This window comes from Bos indicus x Bos taurus, chromosome 19 (assembly GCF_003369695.1).
Source record: "Bos indicus x Bos taurus breed Angus x Brahman F1 hybrid chromosome 19, Bos_hybrid_MaternalHap_v2.0, whole genome shotgun sequence".
Classification (NCBI taxonomy): Eukaryota; Metazoa; Chordata; class Mammalia; order Artiodactyla; family Bovidae; genus Bos; species Bos indicus x Bos taurus.
Genome location: NC_040094.1, coordinates 58,269,899 through 58,288,342, shown reverse-complemented (window position 1 = coordinate 58,288,342; position 18,444 = coordinate 58,269,899). Strand labels below are relative to the sequence as shown.

Sequence of the window (18,444 nt, the reverse complement as noted above, 5' to 3'; positions counted from 1 at the left end):
AAGGGAAGGCAGAACGAAGCTGTGCCCTGTCCGTGGTGCTGACCCCAGGCCCAGCCAGGAGCCCCCAAAGTGAGGCAAGCCTGTCCCTGCTTCCCATGGCTCAGCCACTCTGGTGGGAAGGTGGATGGCAGTGGCGTGCCACTTAGCTCCACACTTCATTTCTGTAACGACCTTCCCGTCTCCCCTCTCAGTCTCGCTTGTCAGCCTGTGACCATTAAAATCCTCATTAGCAAACGAGATTTGGATAGACTCATTAAGATGAGGGATGGGCCCGCGGCACAGCTGGCTGGGGGAGTCAGAACTCGCCTTCTCCCCCTCTGCTGGGAAAGTGCACCTCACATTCTATGCACCCCTCCCCAGATCCAGTACCAGGCTTGAACAGACCCCCCTGGGGTTATTCAAAGGACCAGCCTAAGGGGAGGCCAGGCCTCAGCAGACCACAAAGAGCCTAGAGCTGCTGACTCACCCGCCCACCCAAAGCACCCAATCAAGCCTGGGCTTCTGCCAGTTGAGACTGAAGCTCAGCCTCCCGAACACACATTCGAAACCCCTCCCAGGGACCTCCCTGGTGGTTATGAATCCGCCTGCCAATGAAGGGGACACAGGTTCTATACCTGGTCTGGGAAGATCCCACAAGCTGCAGGGCAGCTAAGTCCATGTACCACAACTACTGAAGCCTGTGGGCCCTGGAGTCCGTGCTCTGCCCCAGGAGAAGCCACCGCAGTGAGAAGCCCACATACCGCAACTAGAGAAACCCAGGCACAGCAACGAAGACCCAGCACAGCCAAAAAATACAAAGAGGTAAAATAAAGTTCAAAAAACCCTCCCAACCCCATCTTGCTCCTCCTCTCCTGTCCTCTCCATGTGGCCCCTGCGTTTAGGTGATGACCTGCTGACCTGATGGGTGGTCTCCTAGAACCGGCTCTGACCAGTTCATGGGAACCACTCTCTCCACATTCAAAAACTGACATCACGTCAACAGCCTGAAATTGACCACGGCAGGAGGACTGACACCGTGGGAATCAGCACATGCTACAAATGAATGACTGATTTCGTAATTTAGGTCAGAAAGCCAGATTTTAATCACTTGCCAGCACACCCCTGTAGGAAGGCTCCAGAGCATGTCGGCCACTGGCACATCTGCCCATCTCGGTGTGGACTGTTCCCTCTGCCAGGCTGCCCCCTACTCCCTGGGACGCCCCTTCTGTCTCTCCTCTCTGCCTGGGGTGAGACCCCAGTCATTTGCTGAGGCCCCAGGAAGATTCCCAACCCCTTTCCTCCAGGCCCCTCCAGCACAGGGATCCTCCACCCAACCTGGATTTCTCACCTTGTCTTCTATCCTAGGGGTCATCTGGTTCCCAAAATGCAAACCAATTCAAAGCAGCTTCAAGAAAAGGTAGAAATCTGTGTGCAGGGGAGGGGTGAGCTTCACAGGACCTGGAAGAGAACGTTTAGCTGCTGTCACAGCCGCGAGGAAGGTGTCCACCAGCTCCTCTTTCTCCGAAGCTCCTGTCCCTGACTCCAGTGTTCATGCACCTACCTTGGCTTCTCCCGAAGAGGCTCCCCGGGCCCCCGGTTTGGATGAAACCCCAGACAATCAGCCACAAAACAAACCAGAGGCTCTAAGCTCTGGCTCCAAACCCAGGATTGTCCCAGCTTGGCCCAATCATCCGAGGCCTTGGGGCAGGGTCACATTGTCATGGGGAAGAGGGAGTCACATGGCTGCTGTCTCTTTAGCTGGGAGCCCTGGGGCCAACTCAGAGCCGAGAAACTGGCCCACCTCACAGACTAGCGGCCAAGGCCATGAGGACAGGAAATGTGTTGATTCATCTCGAGACCCCCCAGTCCCAGCACAGAGCAGGGGCCCAATACATATTTGTAAATTCAAGCAATCACCTCAATTTGAATCCTTCTCTCAGCAACCTGTGACCCACTTGGTCCCTGGAGAGGGAGGCAAAGGGCTTTGAGGAATTCAATGGGGAAATGCTCCAAGCTCAAGTAACGAGGCGTCCTTTTCCTTCAGTTTCTGGCTGTGTGACCTTGAGCAAGTGGCTTAACATCTCTGTGCTTCAAGGACCTCGCTTGCAACACAAGGACTGTGATCTTGCCTAATGCATGGCTGTGGTGAGGATGGTGGGACATGGTGGTCCCACAGCAGCTGGTGTGGCACCCGACACCGTGTGTGTGTTAGTCGCTCAGTTGTGTCTGACTCTTTGCAACGCCCCGGACTGTAGCCCGCCAGGCTCCTCTGTCCATGGGATTCTCCAGGCAAGAATACTGGAGTGGGTTGCCATGCCCTCCTCCAGGGGATCTTCCCAGCCCAGGGATCAAACCCTGTCTCCTGCATTGCAGGCGGATTCTTTACCACTGAGCCACCGGGGAGCCCCTGGAGCTTCTGTCCTGTTCTACCCTGAACCCACAGAACAGGGTCCCCCACTGCTCTCCCATTAGGCTTCCTCTCCAGGTCTGATGTGACTCCAGTCAGCCGCACACAGCGCCTCTTCCAACCCCACCAGGGCCCTGCTCCCAGAGGGGTAAGTCTGCATGGACACCCAAGGGCAGCCACTCCCCCCTACTCCCGCCCTGCCCCCAGGTCTCCCCAAAGACCTCACCTGCTGTCCTTCACAAGCCGGTTACATCTGCCTTCCTCCACCAACAGGAGAGCAGTCTGCCCTGCAAGGGCTGAGGGGGAAACTATGAACAGGAAAGAAGGAGGCAGAGTTGGGAGGACCCAACTGCCCTTCGGCCTTCCCCCCACTTCCTATCACCCCCCGTCTGGGAGGTTAACTTTCCAGAGACCACAGGCTACTTCTCGGGGAGGGATGTGCCGTGCTCAGTCATGTCTGACTCTGCAGCCCCACCCCATGGACGGTAGCCCACGAGGCTCCTCTCTCCATGGGATTCTCCAGGCAAGATACTGGAGTGGGTAACCTTCTCCAGGGGATCTTCCCCGACCCAGGGATCGAACCTGCATCTCCTGAGTCTCCGGCATTGGCAGGTGGATTCTTTACCACTGGAGCCACCTGGGAAGCCCACGGGGAGGATGAGAGCAGAGCAAAGGGAACAGCCCGTGTTACCTTATAGGCGATCCAGAGAGCAGGTAGAGGTGGAAGGAAGGCAGGGCAGGCAGGGTCGTGTCTTGGAGCTGGAGAACTGGAGAACGTGGTGAGCAGCCAGGGCCGCCCTTCCCCAGGCCTCAGCCAGGAAGGAGGCTGGTTGGGGCCACTTCTGACTCCATCCTTCCTGCTCCAAAGGTGCTGTGATTTTCGCCACGTGGGAGGCCTCTGGCGGCTCCCCAGCCTTTGCAAGGAAGCCGAGGAGACCCCGGGAAAGGTTTCTCACCGCAGAGACCTGGGTCAGTTTGCTCCTCCTCGCTCCCAAGCAGGCAGTGCGCCTCCCTGACCCCTGGGATGGAGTCTGCTGCCGCTGTTGCTGCTGCTAAGTCGCTTCAGTCGTGTCCGACTCTGTGTGACCCCAGAGACGGCAGCCCACCAGGCTCCCCCGTCCCTGGGATTCTCCAGGCAAGAACACTGGAGTGGGTTGCCATTTCCTTCTCCAATGCATGAAAGTGAAAAGTGAAAGTGAAGTCGCTCAGTCCTCTGACTCTTCGTGACCCCATGGACTGCAGCCAACCAGGCTCCTCCGTCCATGGGATTTTCTAGGCAAGAGTACTGGAGTGGGGTGCCATCGCCTTCTCCGGGGATGGAGTCTAGATTCGCACAAATCTTGTTTCTAAACTGGCACACACCAGAGGAGACAGGAAGGACAGGGGCACAGAGACCCAGTTCTGGCTCTGAAGCGTGGGGTGCAGGCCCCCCGGCCGCTTCCAGCTTCCTCTCCTTCCTCCCAACTCCGGCTTCCTGCGCGGGACCCTCTCCGCTGGCGCACGCACTCCGGCGCCGGGAGCTGCGCAGCCTCGCGTCCCCGCGGTCCCCTGACCCCTCGGGCCCCGCTTCCAGCCGCAGGGCGGCCTCGAGCGCTCTCCTTAATCGCCTCACCTTGGGAGGCAGTGCAGCTCTCCGCAATTGCTTCTGGAAACGCGGTCACCAGTTTAATTGGCAGAACGTGTCCTGGGCGATGGTACCCGGTGAAGCAGCCTCGGGCCTGCCTGTTTCTCGGGTGGGCGGCTATGCAGGCGCGCGGCTCACCCGCACGCGGGAGGCTCACCGGCCAGGGTGCGTCTGCGCCTGTGGATGCCAACCTGAGCCTGCAGACGTGTCGGGGCTTCCGGGGACCAGAGAGTGCGGGGGACGCTGGGATGATGGGCAGGACAGACGGGAGCAGGCTGAGCCCCAGGGACTCCTCTGCCTCGGGGCCACGGAAGAGCCGGACGGGGAGGCGGCCACACTGGATCACTGGGCCCCCGGAGGCCTGCCGCCCACGGACTCCCGGCACCGTGAAGACAGGCCGTCTGGTCCCTCCAGGTCGGAACTCCACCCTGCTCCGGTCCCGTGGGTGACCATGACCTTGTGGGGTTCGGCTAGTGGGGTGCTCTGGGGGTAGATGGGAGGGAGGAGAAGAGGGAGATGTGGAGAGAAGGCAGGACGGGGGGAGGAGGGATGGGCAACCAGTCATTGCTGTGTTGCTTCCGGTCAGGGTCTGGAAGCATCCAGAGGGCTCCTGAGTTCTACGCCTGAGACAGCTAGTTCTGGGAAGGATACACAGACCGCCCAGGCTCCTACAGGGGTCACCTCCAAGGAGGGGGTGATGCAGGCAGCCCTTGGGGCTCCTGGGAGGAGGGGTAGGAGGTCAGAGACTCTGAGGTTGAGGGGAAAGCAGGCATCCAGCAGGCAGGTCCATGGAGATCCCCCACCAACCCAAAGGACCCCCACAACCCCCCGAGGCTCAAAGGTTATCATTCACTGCATCTGGCTTCCCCTACCCCCACACCCCAGTCTAGCCCAGCCTCCACCGCCCTGTCACTAACACCGCTAATACTAGAGGGCCCCGTGCTCACCCCTCTCCCCCACCACGAAGCCCACCTTGCAGAGGGGGCCAAGGCCCTGCCACCCCTGATGATAAGGGTCTCCAGTCAGTCACACCCAGGATGCTCTCCCAGCCTGGTGATTTATGGACTTTAATTTTCGCAGCACCTCAGTCATGCCCCCTCTTTCCCTCTGGTCTGTCAGGGCGTTTGTCTCCCACCCCTGCAGTCCTTCTCCCCCTCCCCCCTTTTTTTAATTTGAAGCATCTGTCTGGAGCATCCTGAGATGGGACTGTCTGCAATGCTGAATGCATTACACCGCTGACAGCTCTATTGATTTTCTCTCTCCCGCTGCATAATGCAAGATATATACAAGCCGATCGGCCGGGGCCCCGTCCCTTACTCTGAAGGGACTGTGCCCTTTTTTCTTCCTCTGTCTCATGTGCCCCTCACCCCTGGCACCCGCTGATGTATATGAGGGGCGCTCGTCCCTTACGCTCAAGATGGATTCTCCTCTGCCCTGATATTATTTTCCTCACTGCTGGTGGACGCTGTCTAATCTATCCTTTTTACGGTAGCAGGTTGGACACCGTGGAAGCCGTTCACAGTGTAAAGTGGAGGGTGGAGGCAGGGGAATTGAGGAGGTGGCATCTGTCAAACTGGCTGGGTCCCCTCTGGGCACCAAGCGGGTTTCCCCAGGGGTCCTGCCTCACCCAGGTCCGGGGCCGCCCCAGCCCACCTCCTCTTCTCCGGGTTGTGGGGCTCCAAATCCACTGACAACTCTGATTTGTTGGCTGTGCTGGATCTTCCTTGCTGCGGGGTCTTTCCTCTCGTTGTGGTGAGCGGGGCTACCCTTGAGTTGCGGTGCGTAGGTTTCTCACTGTGGTGGCTTCTCTGCTTGCAGAGCATGGGGTCTAGGGCACGCTGGCTTCAGTAGTTGTGGCTCCTGGGCTCCGGGGCACAGGCTCAGTAGTTGTGGCATACGGGCTTGGTAGCTCCATGGCACGTGGGATCTTCCCAGACCAGGGATCGAACCCGTGTCTTCTGCATTGGCAGGCGGATTCTCTACCACTGAGCCACCCAGGAAGCCCCATTGGCAACTCTTGACTCACACTCAGCTCACAGGCCCAGAGCCAGCCGCTGGGCTAAGCACATGCTGGTGTGGTTTCCTCTGCCGACAGTTGTGTGGACTCCACCCACTCAGCACAGGGACTGGGAAGTCTTGGAAGGATTCATATCCCTCCTCAACAGAGACTGAGGCTCAGAGATGCCAGGAGACTGGTTCAAGGTCTCTCAGTCAAACATAGGATTTCAATCCAAGACTTCCGTCTCCAGGGACTGCTAAGTCGCTTCAGTCGTGTCTGACTCTGTGCAACCTCATAGACGGCAGCCCACATACTATCACAGCACTTCGTCCAGGAAGACCTCCTGGATTGAGGCCACCCAGTCTCATTGTTTCTTTTGCTATTATTGCTCATTGCTGTTCTTGTCTCCCCCACCCCCACCCCCCACCGGAACATATTAGCAGTGAGAGTTTGCTCTTGCTGGCAGGCTGCTGAGCGTGTTGGGTGGGTTCTCTCAGCTGTGAATGGGCACCATCGTAACTTCCTCCGGGAGGGTTTCCCTGAGCCCAGCCTGTCCCCAGCCTGGATCAGACTCCCACAGTCCCCATCTGGTCCCACCGTGAACGAGAAGCACTGACTGCCTTATCTGTGCCTCTCCTGCTAGTCTGTGAGTTTCTAGAGATGCAGACAGAGAGGCAGACTGGATCTTATTTCTGTGTCTTCACCACCCGCCTGAAGGAGCTGACAGAAGGAGCTCTCTAAAAATGGGTTGAATCCATTTAGTCAGTCAATGAGCTGTCTGGGCAGGTGGGCGTCTGCTCCCTTAAAGGCCCCTTAACAACAAGCTCCTTTTCTGCCTTTTCTGCCTCCTGCCTCCCCCATTCCCTCACCAGACCCCGTCCCCACACGAGGACTCCCACTGGAAATGGCCCTCCAGCTGCCGAAGAAGAGAGCGCCATTCCTAAGGGTCAGGGCTTCTGGCCGATGGGCCTGCGCGTGCTCTTGTGAGTGACTACATGCCCACACCCATCCTTGCCAGCTGGCCAGAGACCCACAAAGAAGCAGTAGAAGAAGATGCTGGACCTTCGAGCATCCCAGGGCAAGGGCCGGGTACCTACAGTGGCAGTGGCCACTGGGTGCAAAGACAGCGGCCTGAGCACAGGGGTACCTGGCCACAGGTGCAGGACAGACATCACTATAATAAAGAACGTCCTCTCGGTTTTGTCCTTCTGGTCCAGGGGCTCTCAACGTGCAGCTATGTTTCTTGCTCCCCAGGGACGCGGGACAGTGTCTGGAGATGCTCTTGTCTGTCACAGTGGTGAGGGTGCGGCATCTGGCAGGTAGAGGCCAGGGAGAACCGAGCAGGCTACCTGTTCAGAACTGCTCCCCACCCCCACCCCACCCCCAGCAAAACCAGAACGATCTGGTCCGAAAGTCGGCAGTCTGAGTTTGAGAAACCCGGTGCCAGTCTGACCGGCCCATGCCTTATGACTTTTAGCACAGCAGCGGGGAGAATATTAAACCTACATCCCGGGGCGGGGGTGAGGGGGTTGGGGGCGGGAGGACCGGAGGTTACCCTGGACTCTTTGAGGGTGGAGGAGGGGAGAACCCTGCATTCCTTTAGCCATCTCTGGTCCACAGCTGCCCCCACCCCCCATAAACGCACCAGCCCCGTGCCCACACCCTGCCTCTTTCCCTCCCTCCGCGTCCTTTCCCCAAGCAACCAAATTCAGCCAGAGGCACCCTACGCTCTCCCCCCGGGGCTGAAAACCTTTCAGGTTTAATAAACAAACCCCAGCCAGGATGGTTTAAAGGCCAGCCCTGCCGGCAGCAGACGGCATGGTCCTCTTGGGGGCCTCTTGGAAATTATATGAGATGGTAGATATGAGAGCACCCCGTCAGGTATGAAATACCATACAAATATTACCTCTAATTTATGTAAGTGCTCTCAGCCGGAGGTTTTAGGATTCGAGGCAGAAAACGCCCGGTTCCCTCCCTTTCCATTTCCAGTCACGGCCTCAGCACCCTCGTGCGGCCACTGGTGGGAACTACACCCAGGGCTGGGCGGCGATTTTCCGATGGAGGGAGGCAAGCAAGATGGTTCTGATTCTCACTGAGCCACTGGGGCTTCACAGCAGCCCCGTGAGAGAGGAGAGGGAGGTAGTGATTCCGACCCCTCCCCCCGCCCCCCCCCCCCCTCCTTGCTTTAGAACAAGCGAAGGAGACGAGACTGGAAGCAGGCACGGGTTTTTGCAGCATGATGTCTGCCGTGGACAAGCCCAGCCTTGCAGAGCAGCACCGAGTGGGAACGGCCTTTTGGGGAGCGCCCCCCCCCCACCTCCTCCTGTCTCCCGGCTCTAACAGAAACCATGAACTACCCCACGGGCACCCCCAGGAGGACCGTCATGCCTGCGGGCACAGCCCTTGCTGTTCGGGACTCAGGTTGAATGAAACACCAAACCCCAACAGCCTGGTTATTCCAGAGCCTGGCGCGGAAGAAGAGTTCGCGCATGCGTGCTCAGTTGCTCAGTCGTGTCCAACTCTTTGAGATCCCATGGACTGTAGTCCCCCCAGGCTCCTCTGTCCATGGGATTTCCCAGGCAAGAATACCGGAGTGGGTTGTCATTCCCTTCTCCGGGGGATCTTCCCAACCCAGGAATTGAACCCATGCCTCCTACGGCTTCTGCATTGACAGGCAGATTTCTTTATCACTGAGCTACCAGGGAAGCCCCATTAAACGCAATTTGAATGAACGGAATGAATTGAAGGAGAGAAAACGTGGAGGCCTGGGAAGGTATTTCAGGCCTTCAGATCGCACCATGTGTCATAAGGGCCTCTGCCCACCGTGAGGTCTGTGCTGATTTCTTGGCCAGTCCAGATCTCCTTCCGATGTGCCCTGGAAGCTGCACAGGCATCTAAATTGGGCAGCCCTCAGGGGTGGCCAGACCCCGCTAGGGGTGGAAGCTGTGTGTCTGGCCCGCTGGGGCAGGGTCGAGGAGCCCTGAGGCTGGCAGGATGATTGGGGCGGGGGTGGCGTGTGGCGGCAAGGGGAGAAGTGAAGACTTCCTGCAGCTCTGGACGCGCCCTCCATCCACCTCCAGCCTTCGGACCAAACGGCCACCCCCCTGGCTGAGACCCTCCTCCCTGGCCCTTGGACACTGACAGTAGCCCTCCTCATTCTCACGGCCACCGTCTTGGTCGTTCCAACCCATCCTCCACGCTTCATGGCCAGAGTGACTCAGTAACAGCAACCTGGGCCAGGCTCTTCAATCCAGGGGCCTTCATCTCCTCCGAGGTCCTCCCTGGGCCCCTCGCAGAGTTCAGAGTATTGGCATCACCAGGCAGGTGTCTGTCGAATGCAGCATCCCGGGCTCCACCCAGCGACACAGGCCGTCTCCCAAGACCGGGGCTTTGGCTCTCGTTCCCACTGGTTCCCGTGGGGCTCACCCTCTCGTGAACGAGGGAGCCTTCCCTCCGGGTTCCCAGCTTCCACTTTCAGCAGTGGCAGCTGATGTCACTATTTGTACCCCTTGGGAAGCTGGAAAAAGACTTTGGTCCTTGAATACAGGTGTCTGTGTGTTACTGGACATTTATGGTCTTTTCTTAGGCAATTCGAGAGGCTGAACATCTGTCTCTGAGGTTGCTGCCAACAGGGAGGTCAGGGACTTCCCTGGTGGTCCAGTGGTTAGGAACCTGCCTGCCAGTGCAGGGGACACGGGTCCGGGAAGATCCCACGTGCCACGGGGCAACTAAGTCCAAGGGCCAGAACTACTGAGCCCACACTCTAGACCTTGTGCTCCACAGCAGAGAAGCCGCCCAGTGAGCAGCCTGAGCACCGCAGCTAGAGGACAGCCCTGCTCACTGCAGCTAGAGAAAAGCCCAAGCAGCAACGAAGACCCAGTGCAGCCAAAAATAGAATTAGTTACATTTAATTTTAAAAAGACCATGGGCTCAAGTCCCAATCTGAATTGCGCAGTTTCACTGCGATATATATTATTTAAAAAGTGTGAGGGTGGGGTAGCGGGGTTCAGCCCCTCTCCCTGCCCCCGTGCCTGTCCTGCAGGTCCTGTGGAGGGGAGCAGCACTGGGCATTCATCCAACAAATATTCCATGGACCTACTATGTGCTGGGCTTTGCTTTGTCCACATTGATGCTCCCTTCTGTCCTCCCTTTTCCCCTTCCCTAGCTCTCCATCCCTCTCGACATCCCATCATTCATTCATCCAACCACCCCCATCAATCCACCCACCCTTCATATAGTGAGTGATCTAGATGGATGCTGCGTCCGTCTTAAGGATCATCCATGGCAGCTCTGAGTGACTCGGTAGCTTTATGAGCACTGCCTTTGGAGAGTTATCAGCAGCACACAGAACCTCATTCTTGCCTTTATTAAAAATTTTTGAAAATTGGTGCAGATGTATGAAAAGTTTAACACTGCCGCACAGTCTATGCAGAGGCGCGTGGGAGTAAGTACCACACGAGTGACGGGTGACAGGAGGCAGAGATGCAGGGTCCCGCCCGAGGAGGGGGAGAGCTGAGCGCTGAGGATGAGCAGGACTTAGTGTCAGAGGGGAGGACCCAGGCAGACGCCTGGACTCGGGAAGTGCGCATGGGAAACCCGCTGGCTGGGCTGAAAAGGCCGGTGCTTCTGCCCGAGTAGTAGGGGAGAAAAGCCCAGAAAGGCAGCAGTGCGAGACGGAGGGGGCTGTCAGGTCAGCCTGGTGGATCTGAGAGTGTCTTTCTCGGGTCCCTGGTGGCTCAGACAGAAAAGAATCTGCCTGCAATGAGGGATACCTGGGTTGGATCCCTGGGTCAGGAAGGTCCCCTGGAGGAGGAAATGGCAACCCACTCCAGTATTCTTGCTGGAGAATCCCATGAACAGAGGAGCCTGGGGCGCTACAGTCCATGGGGTCGAACAGAGGCGGACACGACACTGAGCAACTAACAGTTTCACCTTCTCAGTTCAGACCTGAGGCATCCTGACCTTCAGATAATCTCAAATTAAGCCCCTACCAATTAGCCTTTCGCGTGGTTAACACCCAGATGCATCTGTAGTCACAGAAATACAGTCTGGCTTCTTTTAAAAGGCTCTCCAGCACAATTAGAGGATCTCGCGATCTCCCAGGGGCAAGAACTGCAGGTTTATCTTTCCTTGTATCTCCAGCATCTCTAGGAAGATGCTCAACCTGGGCTCGTCTAATGGGAGGAAAGCGAGGAGGGAGGGAGGTGAGTTCAAAGTGAGGTTCATGGTAAAGGACTCCTTCTCTTCAGGTGGGTTGCTCTGTAATAAGGCCCACAGGGCAATTACATTCTGATGTGCAGTTATTAAATGGGAGGGGAGAAACAAATATAATAAAATGTAGACATTTGTAAGGAGGTTAAAAATAAAATTAAAGTGGAGGATAAAAATAAAATCGATAACCTCAGGCTTCCCGGAGCCTGCCAGTTCTCTAAGAGCTGAGGGTAAATTTGTGCCGAGAAAATAAACTGCCAAGGATGGGATGGAGGCTGTGAGGGAGCAAAGGGGCAGAGAGAATGCTGCCTTCCCAGAGCTGCCAGTGTTTTGCAGGTGCACACACCGCCTCCGGAGGAAGCGGTCAGGAGTTGGGGAGTGTGTGTTCGAGTCTTGATGTCACCTCTCCCAGCAACTGACAAGCCTTCATTCTCCCCTGGGTAAGACTGGGGTAAATGACCAGGCCACCCCTCACCAGCACACCCGAGGGTCACAGAGGCCCTGTGGGTGAAGTGCTTAAGGCAGGGGCTGCCCAAGGAGTATTCCACAGAGGTCAGCTATTCCAGGTTTTAACTTGCTTTTGTAGTTCCAATTATTCATTTATTGCTGCTCCACCAGCAAGTGGGATCGTAGTTCCTTGACCAGGGGGGTCTAACCCACATCCCCTGCAGTGGAAGTGCAGTCTTAACCACTGGACCACCAGGGAATTCCCAATGGTACCAGTTCTTAAATGGACTTCCCAGGCAGTTCAGTGGTAAGGAACCAGCCTACCAATGCAGGAGCTGTGAGTTCAATTCCTAGGTCAGGAAGATCTCCTGGAGAAGGAAATGGCAATCCACTCCAGTATTCTTGCCTGGGAAATTCCATGGACAGAAGGAGCCTGGCAGGCTACAGTCCATGGGGTCACAAAGAGTCAGACACAACTGAGTGACTTCACTTTCACTTTCCTAGAAAGAGTTTCTAAAATATACATAGGAGAGTCCCTTCAACCTGAATATTCATTGGAAGGTGATGCTGAAGCTGAAGCTCCAATACTTTGGCCACCTGATGTGAAGAGCTGAGTCATTGGAAAAGATCCTGATGCTGCGACAGATTGAAGGCAAAAGGAAGAGGCAGCAGAGGATGAGATGGTTAGATAGATAGCATCACCGACTTAATAGACATGAATTTGCCCAAACTCTGGAGAAGGCAATGGCACCCCACTCCAATACTCTTGCCTGGAAAACTCCATGGACGGAGGAGCCTGGTAGGCTGCAGTCCATGGGGTCGCTAAGAATCGGACACGACTGAGCGACTTCACTTTCACTTTCCTGCATTGGAGAAGGAAATGGCAACCCACTCCAGTGTTCTTGCCTGGAGAATCCCAGGGACGGGGGAGCCTGGTGGGCTGCCGTCTATGGCGTCGCACAGAGTCGGACACAACTGAAGCGACTTAGCAGCAGCAGCAGCAGCCGGGAGATAGTCGAGGACAGCGGAGCCTGGTGTGCATGCTCATGAGGTTGCAAAAAGTCGGACATGACAGGAGAACAACAACCCTTCATTTAAATGAAAAACATCTCTGCCTAGATGCCCAAGTGCTGCTGCTGCTGCTAAGTCGCTTCAGTAGTGTCTGACTCTGTGCGACCCCATAGACGGCAGCCCACCAGGCTCCCCCGTCCCTGGGATTCTCCAGGTAAGAACACTGGAGTGGGTTGCCATTTAACACAGAGGCCTAATGAAAGCAGTTGATAATAAGTCCTAACACAGGTCTTCAAACTGGGTCTGAAATAAAACCTAACAAAGGCAAGGAGGGATTTGGGCGGAGGAATAGTCAGTCAAGAGTCGGGGCAGGGAGGCGGCCCGCTGCGTTCAGGAAGCTGCACTGTTAATCTAGGCCAGAAGAGGGCAGAGAAGCAGTCATATGAAGGGCAAACGCCTGTGTGGTTTCTTGACCCTCTGCAGACACCGTATCCAGCTTCCTCTGGGGCACGGTTTAATTGCCCGGAAGCGGAAGTCTTTTCCTTTTCCGCTCTCTTCGCTTCTCGCCCTTTGACGTGAGTCTCTAGTGCCGTACGCGGGGAATGGGGTAGTAATCTGTGGTCATCCTCGCCGGGTGTTATCTGAGGACCCCAGTCCTGGGTTGAAGGTGTTGCGGGGGGAGGGTGGGGTGCGATGGGGCCGGCATTTCGGGGGCACGGGGCGGGGAGGCAGGGCCGCCGCCAGTGCCCGCGCCCCCGTTGACGCCGCCAACGCTTGTCTTCCCTGCAGGTTCCGGCCGCGCGCCCCGCGCCTCGTCGCTATGGTGAGTACGACCCCCACTTGGGGCTCTCCCCGGGGGGCGCAGGCAGGACGGTCTCGGCGAGGGTCTTCAGGGGCCTCAAAGGGGCTGCCGGGGTTGGGCACCCCAGCAGATGCGTCTCAGCGGCTGATTGCCTTCGCTCTCTGTTGCAGCCTCGCAAAATTGAGGAAATCAAGGACTTTCTGCTCACAGCCCGCCGCAAGGACGCCAAGTGTAAGTGGGCGCCCTGGACGGGAGGCGGCGATCGCGGGCTCCCGGAAGCCCCCGGAATGGCTGGCGGGCGCCGGGCGGCCGCTTCTGCCCTCGTCTGCTGTCGGGGTTCGGGGGTCTCAGCCTGTCTCCCATAAGACAAGGCGCTTGGTCCGGGGTGTGTTCTCTTCCTTCCTTGAGGAGGGTCCCCAGGGGTTTTTTGTTTCCTGGTGTGTGTTGGGTACTATGAACGGATATGAAGAGCTGACTCGTTGGAAAAGACCCGGGTTCTGGGAAAGACTGAAGGTAAAAGGAGGGGACGGCAGAGGATGAGAGGGTTAGATAGCATCACCGACCTAGTAGACAGGAGTTTGCGCAAACTCCGGGGGACAGTGGAGGTTCCTGCTGGGGGGACGTCGGGAAACTCAGGTTTCACAAACTCGGAGTCAGTGCGGGTGTTGGGTTCTGGGCCGAGGACAAGCTCTGTCACAATGAACTACATCATTTTTCTTCTCCGTGTATTGGTGTCCAGGTTTATAAGCGAAGGGGAAGGGTCACTGATAGGAGACACACAAAGCGGCAAGGCTTTGATCGACACGTGCCAGCCCCAGCTGCCCGCGTGTTCTCTCTTTACCCTGACTGTGAGAGGGAGTTCTCTCGTCTCTTCGGAGGGGGTTTGGGGAGCTGGTGGTCAGCACTGGGTTTGGACTGGGGTGTGGTGCAGCTTTAACACGTCTCTTTTGGGCTGCTGCTTGCAGTTTCCCTCCCCTCCCAGATGCGTCCTAAAGGGAGCTGGGTAACTTGTGCAAGCAGAGTGCTCTTGGCCTGATGGATTCAGGTGGGCTACGGCCCTGAGGTCTCTGATGCCCTGTCTCAGTGGTGGGGTGCAGCGCTGGCTCACTGCAGAGCCTTTTGGGGATTTGTGGGGGGCGAGAATTGTAGTCGTGTCCCCGTTACCTGTGACAGGTACCGTGGGAGCTGCAGGTGACCACGTGCTTGTATTTTTTTATTTCCAGTCACGTGCAAAGAGAAACTTTATCAGGTCAGCTTTAGTCCAGACCAGGGAATTTGCGGTCACTTACTGGGTTCAGAGGCCAGCTCTCCAAGTGGGTAACTCTGACCCCACCATTTCCTCTGTAGAAGAGGGGGTGGTCATTCCTGTCTCACAGGATTGGTGTCAGGATCAGATCAGATCAGATGACCTGGTAGAGAATTTTAGCACAGTGAAGAGATGACACCAGATCCATCAGACTGCTTTGCGTTGCTGTTAAAATGTGACCTGTGAAAGGAGGGGTCAGGTTCCCCTGGATATTATAAGGTGCCCAGGAAGTCTTTTTTGGATAAACTTAAATTGTCTTCCTGGCTGTAATTGTAACATAAACAACGCAGAGTTCACCATTTGGGGGTGTGCAGTGCACGTACTGGGTTTGTATTCACATTGTAGGGCAGCCATGCTTTGTGAGAAATTCTCATCTTGCAAAACTAAAACCCTGTAACCCATTAACCAAGAGCCCCCAGCCATTTTACACCAGGGACCGGTTTTTCCACGGGCTTGGGGAGATGGATTCCACCCATCGCCCACCTCCTCCCGGGCAGCCTGGCTCCTCACAGGCCTTGGGCCAGTGCTGGCCTGTGACTCTCCCTGCAGCCCCTGGCAACCACCGTCCTTGTGTCTCTACTGCTGTCTCTTCTGCCCTGACCACTGTCAGTACCTCACATAAGTGAGATCGTGAAATACTTGTCCTTTCATGACCACCTTAGTTCATTTAGCGTAACGTGGACATTTGGGTGGTTTCTGCCTTTGGCTCTTGTGAATAATGTTGCTGTGAGTTTTGATGTAAAATCTCTCTTGTTGTTGCTTTCAGTTCTTTTGAGTATATTCCTGTAAATACAATTACTGAATCATATGTTGTTGAGTAAACATTTTTTAAGAGTTCCTTAGTCTGACCTTGTGAGAGTTCAGTTTATAGGTGTACGGCAGCTGCTAGGGACAGCAGTATATTCAGCTTTGAGAGGAATGTTAAGATAGCAGAATAGGTTGGTTTGAATAAACATCCACAGTTCTGATTAATATATTAGAGTGTGAGCCGAGGCAGCCGGTGCCTTGGGCAGGCTCGGGCACAGTTTTGCTTCCTGTGACATGCCCGACCCCTTCAGCAGTTACTGGCAGAGATGGAGTTGCGTGTCATGTGGCTAGGTCAGCCTGCGCCATGGGAGTCAGAACGAGCAGTTTGATGGGTGCCAGACATGAGTCACCTGGAAGGGGCTGTCTTCCCGCCTGCAGAGTAGCTCCTGGCCTCATAGAAACGCATTGACGCTTGTACATAATCAGATTGTTGGCTAAATTTCAAACTGCACGCTGTTGAGCTTGGGGCACACTTGGGGCTCTTTATTGTCCAAGCTGTGGTCCTGATAGAGAATTTTAAAGCCATATAAGGTGGATACTGGATGGTCTGGAGTGTATCACTGTGCCAGATGCTACTTGTGTTACAAATACAGACCTTAACTCAGGTTCTAGAGTATTGATACAAGGGAAATGTAGATTTCTGACAGTGAGGTCAGAGGGGGGTGGGGGATCTTATTTTCTGCTTGATCAGAGGGACCGCGAGGGAGGGGAGCACAGCGGTCACAGGTGCTGCTTTGTGCAGAAGCAGCAGACAGCAGGTGGACTGTGCGATGTCTCTCCTGTGACACAGTCTTACTACTGCTCTGGTCTCTGGTAGCCGTCAAGATCAAGAAAAATAAGGATAATGTGAAGTTTAAAGTTCGATGCAGCAGATACCTTTACACCTTGGTCATCACAGACAAAGAGAAGGCAGAGAAGCTGAAGCAGTCCCTGCCCCCCGGTGAGTAGCTGGAAGCCACGGAGGAGGGTGTGGACGGCCCGCGGGGTGGGGGGGGGGGGTGCCGTGTCAGCGGGCATGTTTCCCGACTTCTCTCCAGAATTAGGAGAGTCCCTTCTGTGCTTTGTCTAACTGTCTGCTCCTGCCGGTGGTGTCACGTAGGCGGTTCTCAGAAGTCAGACCCAGAGGGAGCCATGCCTTTCTAATACAGCATTGTGCCAGCTGGCGCTCACTCCCTGGGCCACTCATTTCATCCTCACCATGGCCCTGCAGGGTAGGGAGGTGCTGGGATTGATGGCCCCCCTTCTCACTGATTGAGAAACTTACTGAATACAGCAGACGATGCGGGTGGATTAAGCAGAGGGGCCATCCTGGTGGTGGAAGGCTCAGCAGAGCAGCTGGGCGCTCAGAGCCCAGCCAGGGTTCCACGGGCCACGTCCTCACAGTACAGGTCACCAGCGCCGCTGCCTGGGTGAGAGTTACCTGCGTTTTTATTATCAAACACTGACTTAATGTTTGACGCAGACCTTCCTGGTGGGCTTAATTTCTGAGCTCTGTGAGCCCTCTTTAGCCCAAGTGCCAGATCCAGACAGGCAGCAGTGACTCGGACGAGTCGTTTGATTGGCTCACGTTTCTGTGTCTTTGCCTCTAGGTTTGGCGGTGAAGGAGCTGAAATGAACCACGCATGCTGCTTTGAACTGTATTAAAATTTTTTAAATTCTCAAAATGGCCTTTGTCTTTGAGAACAGGGGTGGGTGGGTGCTAACTTGCTGATGGCTTCTGGCGGGAATAGCGCAGGGGTCGTGGCTGCTGCCTCGTTACCTCCCCAATCTTGGGCTGTGATCCCTCCTAGGGGTCAGTTAAGCCATCTGTTTTTTTAAGTCTTAATTTTGAAAGTAAGGAGAAATAGGCAGTTAAAGAAGTCAGATACTGATGGAAATAAAGCCAGTCTCCAGTCCTGAGATTTAAAAGTCACTAAAGTAAAATAAGCTCCCCGGTGATAAAAATGATAATTCAAAGGAGTTGATCGGCCTTCTCAGAAGTGGCAGTAAATGAAGCCAGCTTTTCCTCAGAATCCTCGGGATGTGGGCGGCTTTTGTTTCTGCCATGTTGAAATGTGGCACCACTGGAGGAGGGGCCCTTCCCTTAGACTGATGGGAACCGAGGCAGAGTGCTGGGAAGGCAGGCTGGGGACCGCCACTCGGCAGCCCGAGAGCGGGCTGTGGCGGGGATGCCTCTGTGCCAAGGGCTGGAGGCTGAGGCGTCCCACAGGACCTGTGCCGGGCACCTGTGGAATAGTATCAGATTCTGTTTTCTGCTTAAAATGTGTGCTTGAAGCACGTGGCCCCCCTCCTCTGGGGGGAAAGGATGGGGTCCTGTCACTGAGGCAGGAGGGGGTGTGGAGGCGAACTGCCCTGCCAACTGGCAGACGCCCACTAACCACATGCACAGGTGGGTGTGTGGAATTTTTTTTTTTCCCTCCAGACCTGGGTTCTCAGGCACAGAAAAGAAAAGTCATTCCTGTGTGTTTACTAAGTAGAGCTCAGGAGTGGTGCCAGCTGGTCACCAGATGAGCGCAGCTGGAAGGACTGTTTAGGTGAGAGTTTCCAAGAAGGAGCTGAGAATGGAGGTGAGCGGGTGTCAGCCCAGCGACAGAAGCCCTGGGAGCCAAGAGACCGATGTGAAGTCCAGAAGATGCTTAAAGGGAGGAGCCGGAAATCGGACCCCGGACCCCAGGCAGTGGAGCGGTGGCTGTGAGGGTGGAACATGCCTGCTGGCTCCGGCGTGTGAAGGTCCAGGTCGTGTGGCAGCTGAGGTCCCGGCCAGGCCTGGCTCCACTCCCGGCTGGCTTGCTGGTCCTGATTTTTCACGTGCTTTTTCCATGCGTGGCAAGTTGCGTCAGTTGTGTCCAGC

General features: G+C 55.9%; 1 protein-coding gene and 1 long non-coding RNA gene across 6 annotated transcripts in view; one reads left to right on the top strand and one right to left on the bottom strand.

Moving 5' to 3' along the window:
- LOC113878072 overlaps positions 1 to 3,545 on the bottom strand; it is a 32,687-nt gene extending 29,142 nt beyond the window's left edge. The window contains exons 1-4 of the long non-coding RNA XR_003506898.1: positions 3,078 to 3,545; positions 2,810 to 2,811; positions 2,613 to 2,694; positions 1,328 to 1,437 (exon numbers count right to left, since the gene is read on the bottom strand). This is a non-coding gene — a long non-coding RNA (uncharacterized LOC113878072). The remainder of the gene's footprint in view (positions 1 to 1,327; positions 1,438 to 2,612; positions 2,695 to 2,809; positions 2,812 to 3,077) is intronic.
- Positions 3,546 to 3,644: 99 nt separating this feature from the next.
- Positions 3,645 to 17,257, top strand: RPL38 (ribosomal protein L38). Of its 5 annotated transcripts, none has more exons than XM_027518899.1 (5): positions 13,179 to 13,253; positions 13,468 to 13,501; positions 13,651 to 13,711; positions 16,411 to 16,533; positions 17,183 to 17,257. In XM_027518899.1, the coding sequence occupies exons 2-5, from the start codon at positions 13,499 to 13,501 to the stop codon at positions 17,206 to 17,208; spliced, it is 213 nt and encodes a 70-aa protein (XP_027374700.1). In that variant the 5' UTR covers positions 13,179 to 13,253; positions 13,468 to 13,498; the 3' UTR covers positions 17,209 to 17,257. The 5 variants fall into 5 exon arrangements, with proteins under 5 accessions (XP_027374698.1, XP_027374699.1, XP_027374700.1 ...); XM_027518901.1 differs by having other exon boundaries at positions 13,225 to 13,269; XM_027518900.1 differs by having other exon boundaries at positions 13,251 to 13,345.
- Positions 17,258 to 18,444: the final 1,187 nt, after the last annotated feature.